Below are 13,127 nucleotides of genomic sequence, written 5' to 3' on the forward strand. Positions count from 1 at the left end.
TATTAGCAGGTCTCACATTGAGAGGAAAAATATCCTGAAAAAAGTTGGCAGGTGTCCCCTACAAATAACTCAACCCTTTTTCTTTAGTCATTCTACATTTTTCTTGAATAATGAGAAATGTTCATGTGAAGAATTGTGAATGTGTGATGTAAAGTTCTCATATTCCTCCATGATTCAGGTTCTGGTGACTATATCTGCCATTTTTAACAATTGTATGGATTTTTTTTTACCTCTATTGCTTCCTGTTTTTTTTTACTTTTTAGTCTGAAATTTCTGAAAACTGAAAAACATTTTTAAAAAACACAGTGGCAAATCACTGCTGTATGTCTGGGGAAAAACATGGAAGGTTGTATCTCTAGTCATCGGGAGCTGAGTTAATTAGATCTTGGGTTTATTTGTAAATATATTATTTACAAATATTTCAAAAAGTAATATTTAGCTGTCTAGTATAAAGATACATAATATATCAATCCAAAATATGAATACAATAAGCCACATGTTTTCAAAAAAGAGCCCTGCTAGCTACATCAAACATGATTTAATAATGTTCCATATAAATTTGTATTTATTGAATATGCATTTTGAAATGTTCAGTGACATACCTTTTTCAGGACAACCTCCTATTAAAAGAAAACTGCTGCCTGAATTTGAACAATCCGAAAAATCCAGTAGATCACCTTTCAAATCTTCTCCTTATGGTAATTTTTGTTTTTCAGTCTATGTAAGTCATCTCAAAGATGCACACATATTTTCTTCATTGGTGCTCCATTTCTTTTCTTGTGTGTTTTATAATGCCTGCATATTTTTCTTGTTTTGGATATTGAGTGAGGGACTACTGTGTAAAAAGTGAAGATTGATCCAGGGTTCTTGTTACTTGCTCATTCCAAGTGATGACTAAAGCCTTAATTGAACTTTCCATCTTAACCTTAACCTTAAATCCCCAAATGCTCTGAAAACTAAGAGTCCATTAGGCATATGGGCAGACTATTCAGGGGTCCCAGCTATGGGAGCGGGAATAGTACCAGAAAATTGCAGGCCATCTTGAGAGTAATCTAACTATAGCAGGTGACAGGTGTTACTATCCTTCAGATAACATAATAAATGCTCTAAGATTTAAAAAAAAAACATTGTGTGACCTCTATGGAATGAATCAGACCAAGGATTACCGTTGTCATGGTAGCTGTGAAATTCCAAACCCTCATAATTTGAGCAATAACAAATTGAAGTCTCCCAATTAGTACCTAAATCTGAGAAAACATCATCAGTTTGTCCACAGGCCTGGTTAGGGAAACTGCTATGCAGAAAAGAAGCTAGTACAATTGCAGCAGTCACTATTTCCCAAAGCCCATCTTCAGAAGTAGGATCTTATCTCTGATTAATAGTGGAGAACTAAAGGCTGTTAAGAGTTTCCCGCATAACTCATCACTCACCCCCCCCCCCCACCAAGACTTGGAGATGTTGCTTGATAATATGTTCTGTAATCTGCAGTAATAAATACAATGTAGTTATCAGAACATTTGAGCAGTAATAAATATATTCTTTGGAATCACTTATTTCTTATTTTATTAGGAATTTCTAAGTTGGTGGGAGTGTGGTCTCCCAGAGAGAAATAATATGCACTCTGAGGGTCTGCTGCTTGAAGAGCAGGTGTAAAACATGACCAAGAGGACTTGGTCTAGTTCTGGCTGGTATAGTTTGTGACCTTTTCTGGCACAGGATATACTGATAAAGATATGATTTTATTACTTATCGGCTTGATTACTGTAATTTACTTTGTGTGAGGTAGCCTTTGAAATCCATTCAGAAACTTCAACTCATTCAAAATTGAGTGATCTTTGTGATGGTAATAGTATTTCCATATTATATTATTACACTATCACAGAGCTTTGGCAGATGAACACTTTTCATGTATAGACAAGAGATGAGGTATTTTCTTTTCTTTGGTGATCAAATATATCCTTTGCATATAAGAACAAGCTATATTCCAGAACTCTGAGAAAAGCCATGTTCCCATAGCAATAAATGCAGTCTTTAATATAGATATGTGAGCAGTGATTCAGATTAATTTTATAATTGTGCCAGAGCGGGCATAATAAAAAAAACTACAACCATGTTCACTTGTCTAAAAGTTTTTTGCAATTATATCAGGCATAGAGTAACTTATCTTAGGAACCCCAAGGATCTTGCTATTGCTTGTAGAATAATAGTCTATAATTGTTCTCACCTTTCTAAAAGCTTATCTCAATAAATGGAAGCTGGTGGAAAGCAGTTATACATCCACATACCAGTTATTCTACATCCAGTTATTTGCAGAAGGCATAGTAGTGATTAAGTTATACAATACTTGACATGTTATTCAAATTAGTACAAACTTAATTCTTCCAAAAATGTTCATGGGATAATTTTTTAAAACTCAGCTAAAACTAATTTTTATCATAAATATAGAAATCCATATTCTTTTAAATGTCATTTGATTCATAGAACTTATTTTTATTTAGGTATAATAAATGACAGAAAAATAATATCCAACAAGATCTCTTTAAAACCTGTCATCTGTGGCTCATTTAGGTAAGGGTAGACTGTCATTTCATTTTAGGTTTAATTTTTCCTTAACGTAAGTTATTTATACTTTGTCCAAAACTTTGCCCAATGATCTAAAGCAGTAGTTGAGAGTTTTGGAAAAATCTTAGCTAACTAGATTGAATTTTCTAGATAATAGTAGCAAAATCAGTGTAGAAAAAGTGATTCAAGGAAGCATAGTTCCATTTGATTTATTGAAGTTTATTCTAATTATATAATTTGTAATTTGTAAACCATCAAAAGATATAATAAAGCCACAAAAATATAAATAAGGTAGCAAATATCTTTGGTTTTCATTTCATTTAATAGTCATGTAGCCACTCATCTCAACTAAGGAAATTGGGCAATGCACAGCAGTATTATTTTTAAAATTGCATTAGATAATCTTTGTAACATTATTCTGGAAACTACTAAATTATTATTCAGTATTAATATAAGTAAATTACCAGTAAATTAAGTATGTGTGCAATACATGGCAGCTTAACTGAGTGACTTTCCTAGAGGGAGCATAAAAATAATTCTTGTTAGTCTTTCATTCAGTCTTATAAAAATGTTTTTATTCCTTCAGTTCTGGAAATGAACGACAAAAAATACTGAATCCAAATTTTAGTTTTCCACAACAAGTTATGAAAGGATCTAAGTCCAGTGGTTTTTCAGAGCAGTCTTCAGTTAGGTCATTGGCTCAGTTTGGAATAATCGTAAATGAGGAAAACAAAACACACAATCATTATTCAGGGAAAAAAACTACCAAGATCTTTGTGCCTCCTTTTAAAATAAAATCAAGAACTTCAGAAGGTGAAATAAGTAATGTCAAAGACCATTCCTCATTCAGTTGCAAAAGTATCAACAAAATGGAAGAATATAACACACAAGAAATTAACAAAACCTTCATTGAATCAGAAAAAGATAATTTTGCACGAATATCAGTTTTGGATTCTGGATGTAATAAAATAGTTCAAGGTACATTTGATACCTCATTCTTGTTTTTATTTTGGCATGTATGCAATGTTTATTATGTTCGTAACAATTTCTATAAAAATTCAATATACAGTTGAACATATTCTATGTTGCAGACCTTTGAAAGTTAGATATGAGATCTGTTTTATACCCATCTAATATCTTTAACACCATGTACTTTAATTTTGTTTTAAAAATCAGAGTTTAAGCTGAACAATTTCATTTTTTCCTACTTATTAATTATTGCCAGGTCAGATATATTGTCTAAAACTCTTATTATAACAAAAAATACCATTTAAGAAACAAATATAGAAATAATGCTGACTATAATCTAATTGGATATCTTCCGTATACAAAATAACAATTAGACTTCTAGTTATGAAAATACACAACAGTTATAGATAGCAAATTCACAAATGTTATGATTTGTTATGACTTGACAATCTTATAATTTCTTTTCCTAATTTTTATATAATGCCATCTCTAGACTGGGGAATTTCAGTTATATACAATTTTATTTACTCTGAAAATTTATAATACTACTCAAGTATATCTCTCCTATTAATTAAGGATCTTTTTACTATGGATTTTTTAAAACACATGCATTGTTACAAAACTAACTCAGATATGTAAAAATTACAGAAATAGCTTATTCACTAACAATGTTGGTGCTGAAATAAGGGCAATATGTCTCTTATAATCTCTTGTTCATAAATAGTCCATATGTGATCTGCACTAAATAGAATTCAGTGTTGCTATCTTAGGCAAGTTTGAACTTTCTGATTTAAATTAAAATAGCTATGATTTCATTAATACTTTGGCAGACATAACAAAAATGACAACATATCTTCAGTATGCCAGAAATTTACAACAAATGAGAATTACAAAGAAACAAGATCAAATAATTCATCCACAACCAGGCAGCTTGTACCTTGTAAAAAGATCTTCCGGTCTTTGCAGAATTCCCTTAAAAGCTTCAGTCAAAGAGAAATTGCCTGACTTTTATTCCAGTGAACAGGTAAGCACAGTATCTTTTAAAAAGCTTACAATTAAAAATTATCCTGTCTGTGCATATACAACCTCTTTGGAATCTTAAGAAATTGAATATATAAACTAAAATTTTGCATTTCATCTTGTCTGGAAACTTTGGTAACTTGTTTTAGAAAATACAAGTTTTTTCATGGTTTAAAGGTGGTATACTATAATAAGTATTTTAATACTTATTGTGTGCTGAAGTTGAAAAAAACCTCTCATTTTGTCCAGTCCAGTTGATAGGAGACTTTATAGTTTGATTGGATGTTTGCACAAAAAGTAAGTAAAAGTAACACAATTATTCACATAACACTTATTATAGCCATTGATCAATAACTGCCGTAGATGATAGCTACAGATTAATTTCATTTAATCATTTTTCTCATTTTTCTGATGACTCTGTGGGTATATTTCTCATTTTTTGTAAACAAAGATACTAATTTTAGTGATGGTGATATATCAAAATTAAAATAGCACAGATTTAGTGACAATACAAAAACCCACCATAATACAGATTTCTTTGGCTTTTTATTGTTTCTTCACAGAAGAAGAAACTGCTTCTGCTCCTCACAGAAGCTAAATTAGTGCACAATATATATTGCACTTGAAATGTAATTACAATTGTAATTACAATTGTAATTAAGCAGCAATCTGTAACAAAACTACACACACCTTATTTGTTTTATTTCAAGTCTATACGATTAGAAATATTTTAGAATTATATGTCCAGTTCCAACAACATAGTTGGAACCTGTGCTGGAACCTGTGCTAACATAGTTAGTTTTAACTTATTTTTTGGTACATTATGCTATCTTCAGCACCATTTTGTACATAGAATACCATATATATATATAGTATTCTATGTACATAGAATACTATATATATATATAGTATTCTATGTACAAATATATATATATATCCATTATTTTCTTCCTTAATTTTGATTAATATCTTTCTATTCTTTATTTTTAATATTTTTGAAGCATAAGACTTACAGTATATATAGTATGTATGTAACCAATTTCCCCATCTCCATCATTTTTTCTCATCCTCTTTTTTCCCCCTCTTCATTTTCTTTCAAGAGGAAAATAATATTAACATTCCTAATATATCCAGTGGCATATTGATCTGATTTTGATATATTAAAAACTATACAATGTTACATACCCAAGTTTCAGATGTATGTTTCTTACTCTTTCTTTTTTTATCCGCAGTCCCGAGGAGATCACTTTTTGCTTTTAATTTGGATTAATCTGGATTAATTATTGGTGACAATATGGTTATTGTATATTTTGTTCTGAACTTGGGTAATTTCAAATGATATTCTTTCTTTTTTGTTCACAATCCTGAGGATATTTTTCTTCTAATTTTGATTAATCTGGATTAATTATTGTTTATGACAATATGTAGTCATATATTTTGTTCTGAACATGGAGATTTCAAGTAATATTAACTACAGTTTTATCCTAATTCAGATTTAACTATTAAATTCAGTGATGCTGAACTTGAATAAAAGTTTCTAAAATCTTTCTCCTTTTCCCAGTCTTGGCAGAGAAACTGAAGGGGAAACGAATTAACCAAAGCTACCTGCAGTTTGTTCCTATATGAATAATATATAATTTATCATATATGACTAGGACCATGTTCTATGCATGAAAACCAATCAATGCTTTAGTTGTATTTACCCATCAACATAATGCCTAAACTTGAGGTGGATTTTTTTGTCATTTTCTATTATTTCATAAGATGCGAATGACTATTAGATTTCTGCAATGCATCTAAAAGATCCTACCTAAATGTCAAAGCTACTTAAATCCAGGGATCTGATTATTTTGAATTTTTGTTTTTTGAATATTTTGCACTTTACCTTTTGAATAATTAATTTAAATTAGCCAAAGAAGTTATAAAGTTTTGTTTCTAGAGATCAATATTATTGTATTACAGATACTAAATATCTGTAATACAATATCTGGACTTATAGTTGTAATTTCTTGTTTTGAGAAATATGCTGAGAAGTATCATTCATAATTTGTTAGTAACTATATATTGAGCATATATGTATTTAATAATACTAAAATATTCTGTCTGCCTTTTATCCTTGCAGTTGTATGTTTTTGGCGTTTCCAAGCAGTGCATAAAAATTAATAGCACAAACGCAGAAGATTTTCAATTTCTCATCCAGGATTTTTTCAGTAAAAAATATTTTCTAGAAGACCATGGAATACAGTTGGCTGATGGAGGATATATTATTCCTAATGATGAGGGAAAGGCCGGAAAAGAAGAATTCTTTTGGTATGATGTTCAGGAAATGTATCCATGAGTATGTAATATGTTATTAAATATGCCAGAAAGGTTTATATTTCTCAGTACCAGGGCAATGCAGAAGCTGTTTGTTTAAAATTAAAAAGTTGGTTTTTATTTCTCTCTCTAAAAAACTATAAGATTAACACACTGTTTACATTTAATCCAGAATCAAAAAGCCATTTAACATTTCTACAGAAAGTCCTGGTTGAAAGCAAAGATATTTTTCAGTCATATGAAAGAGAAACCTCATATACTTAAAAGAGAATATTTCAAAATATGCTCATACCTGCATGAAAAACCTGTTTAGAAATGACTGTAGCATTTCTAGATGGCATTTTGTGGTTCTCATGGCACACATGATACTTCTGAGTATTTCAGGGATTGACCAGATCACTAATGGTGAAAGTAATCAGCTAAGAATTTGTTTAGGGTCTTATAGGTCATAAGGAAAATCTTGACCCCACTTGGTCTCTGAATGGCAGCTACAAGTTGAAATGTTTATTCAGTAAAGTTACTGAGCAACCGTAGTATCAGTATTTTGGCTCAGTATAAGGTAGGGTTTTGCTTGCTTACTTATTATTAGATTTATATTCTGCCTTTGTTTTATACAGCTCAAGCCCGGATGCACAATGTTCTCCCCTATTTTCCCCGTAACAACCACCCTGTGAGGTGTGTTGGGCTTTGCTAAAAGGAAGTGGCTGGTCCAAAATCACTCAGCTAGCTGTCATGTCTAAGAGAAGACTAGAACTCATTATTTTGTTTCGGGGGGGGGGGAGCAAATATCCTTAATATCCAAATAAATGACTAGATCATTAATATTACTAATATCAGTTACAAGTATTGCTGCATGCCTTTCCTTCTTACTAAAATATTTTACAAAACTTATTTTTTCATTGAAATATATGATCTCTAGGTTCATGTAAAGGAAAATAATAAGCACACTTCTTTGATCATGCATTATCACATGCAGAACCCTTTTCCACCTAGCATATATGCATGTGTGTGCGTGCACGTGCATGCGTGTGTTCAAATCCATTAATCTTTTTGAAATATATTTCCAGCACAGGTTCTGTGATTCACAGAATTTGCAATTTACATCCAAACCTGACATCTACTTTCTTCCATGTCCGTCACTCTACTTTGAGTCCTATCAAGTACCTCTCTTTTACATTCATAGTCTTCTACATCCTAACTGCAGTATTTTCTCTTAATCTTATCACATCCAATTCTTTTTTAAATTATTTTTCATTGTGTTTTGACTAAAATATAGAATTTTATAAGATAAATATGTGTAGTTGCCTGTAGTGATTTAGAGTTTAAATGTGAAAAGTATTAAAGCAAGAGGTAACACGAAGAAACTCCACAGGACATTTCTTAGCTTCTATGCTATGGAGTCTAGGCTGTGTTTTTATTTATCATTCTTTTCAAAACATGCATTTAAAAAGTTGAATTGTGATGTTATTATTGTCTTTTCCATGTTGAAACTCAGGCTTTATCCTCCAATAGTTTGATAAATTTTCTAATTTTTTGTGCAGGGCTTTGTGTGACACGCCTGGTGTAGATCCCAATCTAATTTCCAAAGCCTGGGTTTATAACCATTATAAGTGGATTGTATGGAAACTGGCAGCTATGGAGGTTGCATTTCCACTGCATTTTGCCAGTAAATGTTTGACACCAGAAGGAGTATTACTTCAGCTAAAGTTCAGGTAAATATTAAAATTAAGATTTGGGAAAATGACCTGAATTTTACTTTGTGTCTGTATAGCCTTAATTACCGCTCTGCTTTCAAATGAGACTGTTGTTTACTCCTTAAATTAAGTGGTATTACTTAGCAAGATAATTACTTCTCAAAAACATCCAAATTCAATTTGAAATATGTGTTCAATTTTTTAAAGGTATGATATAGAAGTGGATAAAAGTCAACGATCAGCCATCAAAAGAATAACAGAAAGGGATGATGTTGCTGGAAAAACAATCATACTGTGCATCTCTAAAATTATATCACTTAGCACAAATATGCCTCACAGTGCTGACAGCAAAAGCACCACTGAGGACAATAAAAAAGAAGTGGCAATCATTGAAGTTACAGATGGTTGGTATGGAATTAGGGCAGTCTTGGATCCTCCTCTTCAGTCACTATTATCTAGGCAGAAGCTTACAGTTGGCCAGAAAATTGTTGTACATGGAGCAGAACTTGTGGGATCTCAGGATGCAAGCACTCCTTTAGAAGCACCAGAAACTCTGATGTTAAAGGTACATTTATAACCTGTGGTATGATTGTATTTCAAAATGACTTTTATATATTGTTGTAGAATGGACAATGATAAACATTTCTGCATAGTTGTCTCTTCTTTTTTTATTTTCCTTTCAGAGTTGTAGGTCTCTAGGTCAGGTAGCTCCCCCCGCCCCTTTAAAGTGAAACATTATGTAAGTGTCTATAATTTGAGTCGCTTACAAATCCTTTTATTTACTTACCTATTTATAGGGCATTGAACTCAAACATATGAACTGTGCAGAATGAAAACAATCAAGGGGGGGACTATATAGTGTTAAAAAACAATCCAATTATAAAATGTCAACCAAACATGATAAATCACTAACCATAGATAACTCATTTGACTAGACCCAAATGCTTAGGGGAGAAACAAATATTACAGTAAAAAAGCAATAGCAATTAGACTTATATACTTCATAGTGCTTTAACAGCCCTCCATAAATGGTTTGCAGAGTCAACATATTGTCCCCAACAATCTGGGTCCTCATTTTACTGATCTTGGAAGGGTATGGTTTGATTGATTTGATTTGATTTATTATATTTGTATGCCGCCCTTTTCCCCTGAAGGGGACTCAGGGCGGCTCACAATTCAAATCAGGGAAGGGGGTACAGACAAAAAATAAAACAAAACATAAATGCATAATTTAAAAACACACAACAGTCATACCATTCGAGACGGGGGCAACAGCTCTTTAGCCCCAGGCCTGTCGGAACAGCCAGGTTTTAAGGGCTTTGCGGAAGGCCTGGAGGGTGGTGATATATTGAAGACTCCTGACACATCAAGGAGAGTCAGGATGAATCACTACCGCATCCTAAATTTGACTAGATCATTGACCAGCACAACAAAAACCATCTCTGTACTTAACCCATTTCTAAAGCCCCAAAGAGTCCAGATAATCTACTTCTTCCAGAGTTCTCTGAAACTGGAAGCTGAACACCACCTGAGCAACCTTCTCTGAAGGTTGGAGACTGATGAAAGCTGTCCAGATTGATTGGGCCCAAGGATGGTCTCTTGAATAGCAGATGTTTCTCCATTTTTCAGAACTTGTGGAATCATCTCGCTCTTCAAGAGATTTTTTTTATCATGACTTGGTATCCACCTACATGCACCCTCCCTGAAAGTATTAACAAATCAAGAGGCCTTGATTTAAGAAATAAAATCCTGAGGGAAAAACTAAACGCTCTCTGAAACCAAATAGAGTTCTATAGATACCTGGACCAGGCTGATCCAATAAGGCTACTTCCTTGCAAAGGTGGTTCCAGGGTCATTTGGTAAGGATCTGTCTATTACAAGGGACAGATGACAACATCCCGTGTCCAGATCACATACCCACCTCCCTGAAACCAAACATAGTATCTTCAGCAAAATCAGAGTCACTGGTCAGAAGGGCAGCTATAGAAATCAAGTAAATAAATAAAATGTACACAATTTGAAAATGATTAGTATAGACTACTTTTATTGCACTTACAATTGACAGATCTAATTTATTCCCTTTCTCCGAAATTAACATTTGCTCTATAACGAGATGTGCTATATGTTTAAAACTCTACATGGCTATCAGGCTACATTGCAACAATGTATTCTGAAAGAAGTACTTGTTTTATTTTAGATTACAGCTAATAGTACTCGACGTGCTCGATGGTATGCAAAATTAGGATATTATCGTGATCCTCGGCCATTCTCTTTGCCTTTATGCTCATTGTTTAGTGATGGTGGGACTGTTGGTTGCATTGATGTCATTGTTCAAAGGATTTATCCTCTACAGGTAATTTAGTATATTAATTAGCCCTCAATGTATACATAATTACTGGTATTTGAGAAGCAAATCTAAAGTCATATGTGTGGCCTAATTTTCAACAAATATTTATTTTAGTGGATGGAAAAACTATCAACAGGGTCCTGTGTGTTTCGTAACGATCGAGCAGAACAAAGAGAAGCTGCAAAATTTGCTGAAAATCGACAGAAAACGTTAGAAGCACTGTTGGCAAAAGTACAAGCAAAATTTGAAGAGACTGATGGTAAAATATACCCCTATATTTTTAAATTTTTAGAATATTTTCCATGTAATAAAAGAAAAATGTCTGTTTATAGAGAAATATGAAAGTTGCTATCTGTTCTGTTCAACCTTTGTGTATCAGAACTGTTTAGAAAACTATTGATATCTCTTCTCAATTATATTTGATTCCAGCCCCTATAAACAGGATTGAGTTACTGTGAAATGTTTAGGTTTTGAAAAATTTACATTTCTTAAGTATAGAAATATATCTCACATATAGTATATGTCAGTGGTGGGTTGCCAATTTTTTTACTACCGATTCGTTTGTGTTTGTGGGTGCACTCGTGTGCGTGTGCAGAAGCGTCTGGACGGGTGGGCAGAGCTTCCTGCCGCCGCTATTACCGTTCGCCCAAACCGGGAGCAATCCACTTCTGGCATATGCCTGAATATTATAAAGTAATATTACTGATTCAATAATTTTTAAATGATATCAGATTTTAAGAAACTAATTCTTCCAGTTACCGTATTTTTCGGAGTATAAGAAGCACCTTTTTTCCTCAAAAAAGAGGCTGAAAATCTGGGTGCGTCTTATACATCGAATACAGCATTTTTTGCCTCCTGAAGCCCGCCCCCTTCACCAAAATGGCTGTGTATAGCCTTATGGAGGCTTTCAGAGAGCTCCTGGGGGCTGGGCAGGACAGAAATGAGCAAAAATGGGCCTTTTTTGTCCCACCAGCAGCACTCCATAAGGCTATGCATGCAATTTTTTTTTTACAAAAAAAGGGCTGTTTTTTGCTCATTTTTGAGGGGCCCACCACTCTGCAAGCCCCCCCCCAAGGCTATTCATGCCTTTTATTTGAAAAAAACTGGCCCGTTTTCGTGAAAAACGGGCCATTGGGGGGAGTATTGCAAAGTGCAAAAACTTTTTTTTTCCTTTTGGAAAGCTCTTTAACAGATTGAGAATTACATGGATCAAGTCCTGTGCCAGCAGGAACAAAGTCTTATGTGCTGCAGATTGTCAGTGATTTCCTTCTCCAGCACAGGGATAAGTACACCCGAAAACATCTACCTACCTACCTACCCTCTCTCTCTCCCTACCTACCTACTGCATTTCTCTCTCTTTCTTTCTATTTCTCTCTCTCTATTCCTGTCTACCTGCCTACTCTCTCTTTCCCTACCTACCTACTGTATTTCTCTCCCTCTCCCTACCTACCTACCCCCTCTCTCTCCCTACCTACCTACTGTATTTCTCTCTCTCTCTCTCTCTATCCCTCTATCTACCTACCTACTCTATCTTTCCCTACCTATCTACTGTATTTCTTTCTCTCTCTTTCTATTTCTTTCTTTCTATCCCCCTACCTACCTACACACTCTCTCCCTACTTACCTACTGTATTTATCTATCTATCTCTATTTCTCTCTCTATCCCTTTATCTATCTACCTACTTTTTTTAAAAAAATGCATCTTCAAACCCTTGGTGCGTCTTATGCTCCAAAAATATGGTACATAAATAGAATGAATGTTAACGTTTCTCTTTTAGAAATGGTTTCCTCAGAGTACTTCTCACTCCAAAATAATAATTCTGTCCTAACTATAAACCAGATTTACAATTCATTGCATTAACAGAATCATACCCTACTGTATGTACCCAATTGTTTAAATAAATATCCCACCCTCACATTCAATAAATGATCTGCAGGTTGTCTTTTCTATGATGAAATATGAAGCAATATCAGACGGAATCATTTTCTATTTAAGCCTACTAAAGCATACCAAGCTTTGTTCCTGCTGAATGCAATGTTCAAACCAAGCTTCCATAGATAGGGTTTAACTGCTGTGCTTGATTGGGTTTACTACTGTGTTTATGAACATAGTAATCTGCCACCATAATGGTGTTATTGTTTCAAATTAGATTGAAAACTGTGTACCACTGAAGTTATAAATTGATTTTGATGCAGAAATATGGTATCAGCCTTCTGATG

General features: G+C 33.5%; 1 protein-coding gene across 2 annotated transcripts in view; it reads left to right on the plus strand.

Annotated features, from left to right (window-relative positions):
* The window catches only part of BRCA2 (BRCA2 DNA repair associated), a 44,445-nt gene that overhangs the window by 21,094 nt on the left and 10,224 nt on the right, over positions 1 to 13,127 (plus strand). For both annotated transcript variants that reach the window (XM_032219337.1, XM_032219338.1), the window contains exons 12-18: positions 612 to 698; positions 4,362 to 4,555; positions 6,674 to 6,861; positions 8,409 to 8,579; positions 8,769 to 9,126; positions 10,759 to 10,914; positions 11,023 to 11,167. In XM_032219337.1, coding sequence (XP_032075228.1) covers positions 612 to 698; positions 4,362 to 4,555; positions 6,674 to 6,861; positions 8,409 to 8,579; positions 8,769 to 9,126; positions 10,759 to 10,914; positions 11,023 to 11,167 — 1,299 coding nt within the window. The remainder of the gene's footprint in view (positions 1 to 611; positions 699 to 4,361; positions 4,556 to 6,673; positions 6,862 to 8,408; positions 8,580 to 8,768; positions 9,127 to 10,758; positions 10,915 to 11,022; positions 11,168 to 13,127) is intronic.

The sequence above is a fragment of the Thamnophis elegans genome, chromosome 6, assembly GCF_009769535.1.
Source record: "Thamnophis elegans isolate rThaEle1 chromosome 6, rThaEle1.pri, whole genome shotgun sequence".
NCBI classification, from domain to species: domain Eukaryota; kingdom Metazoa; phylum Chordata; class Lepidosauria; order Squamata; family Colubridae; genus Thamnophis; species Thamnophis elegans.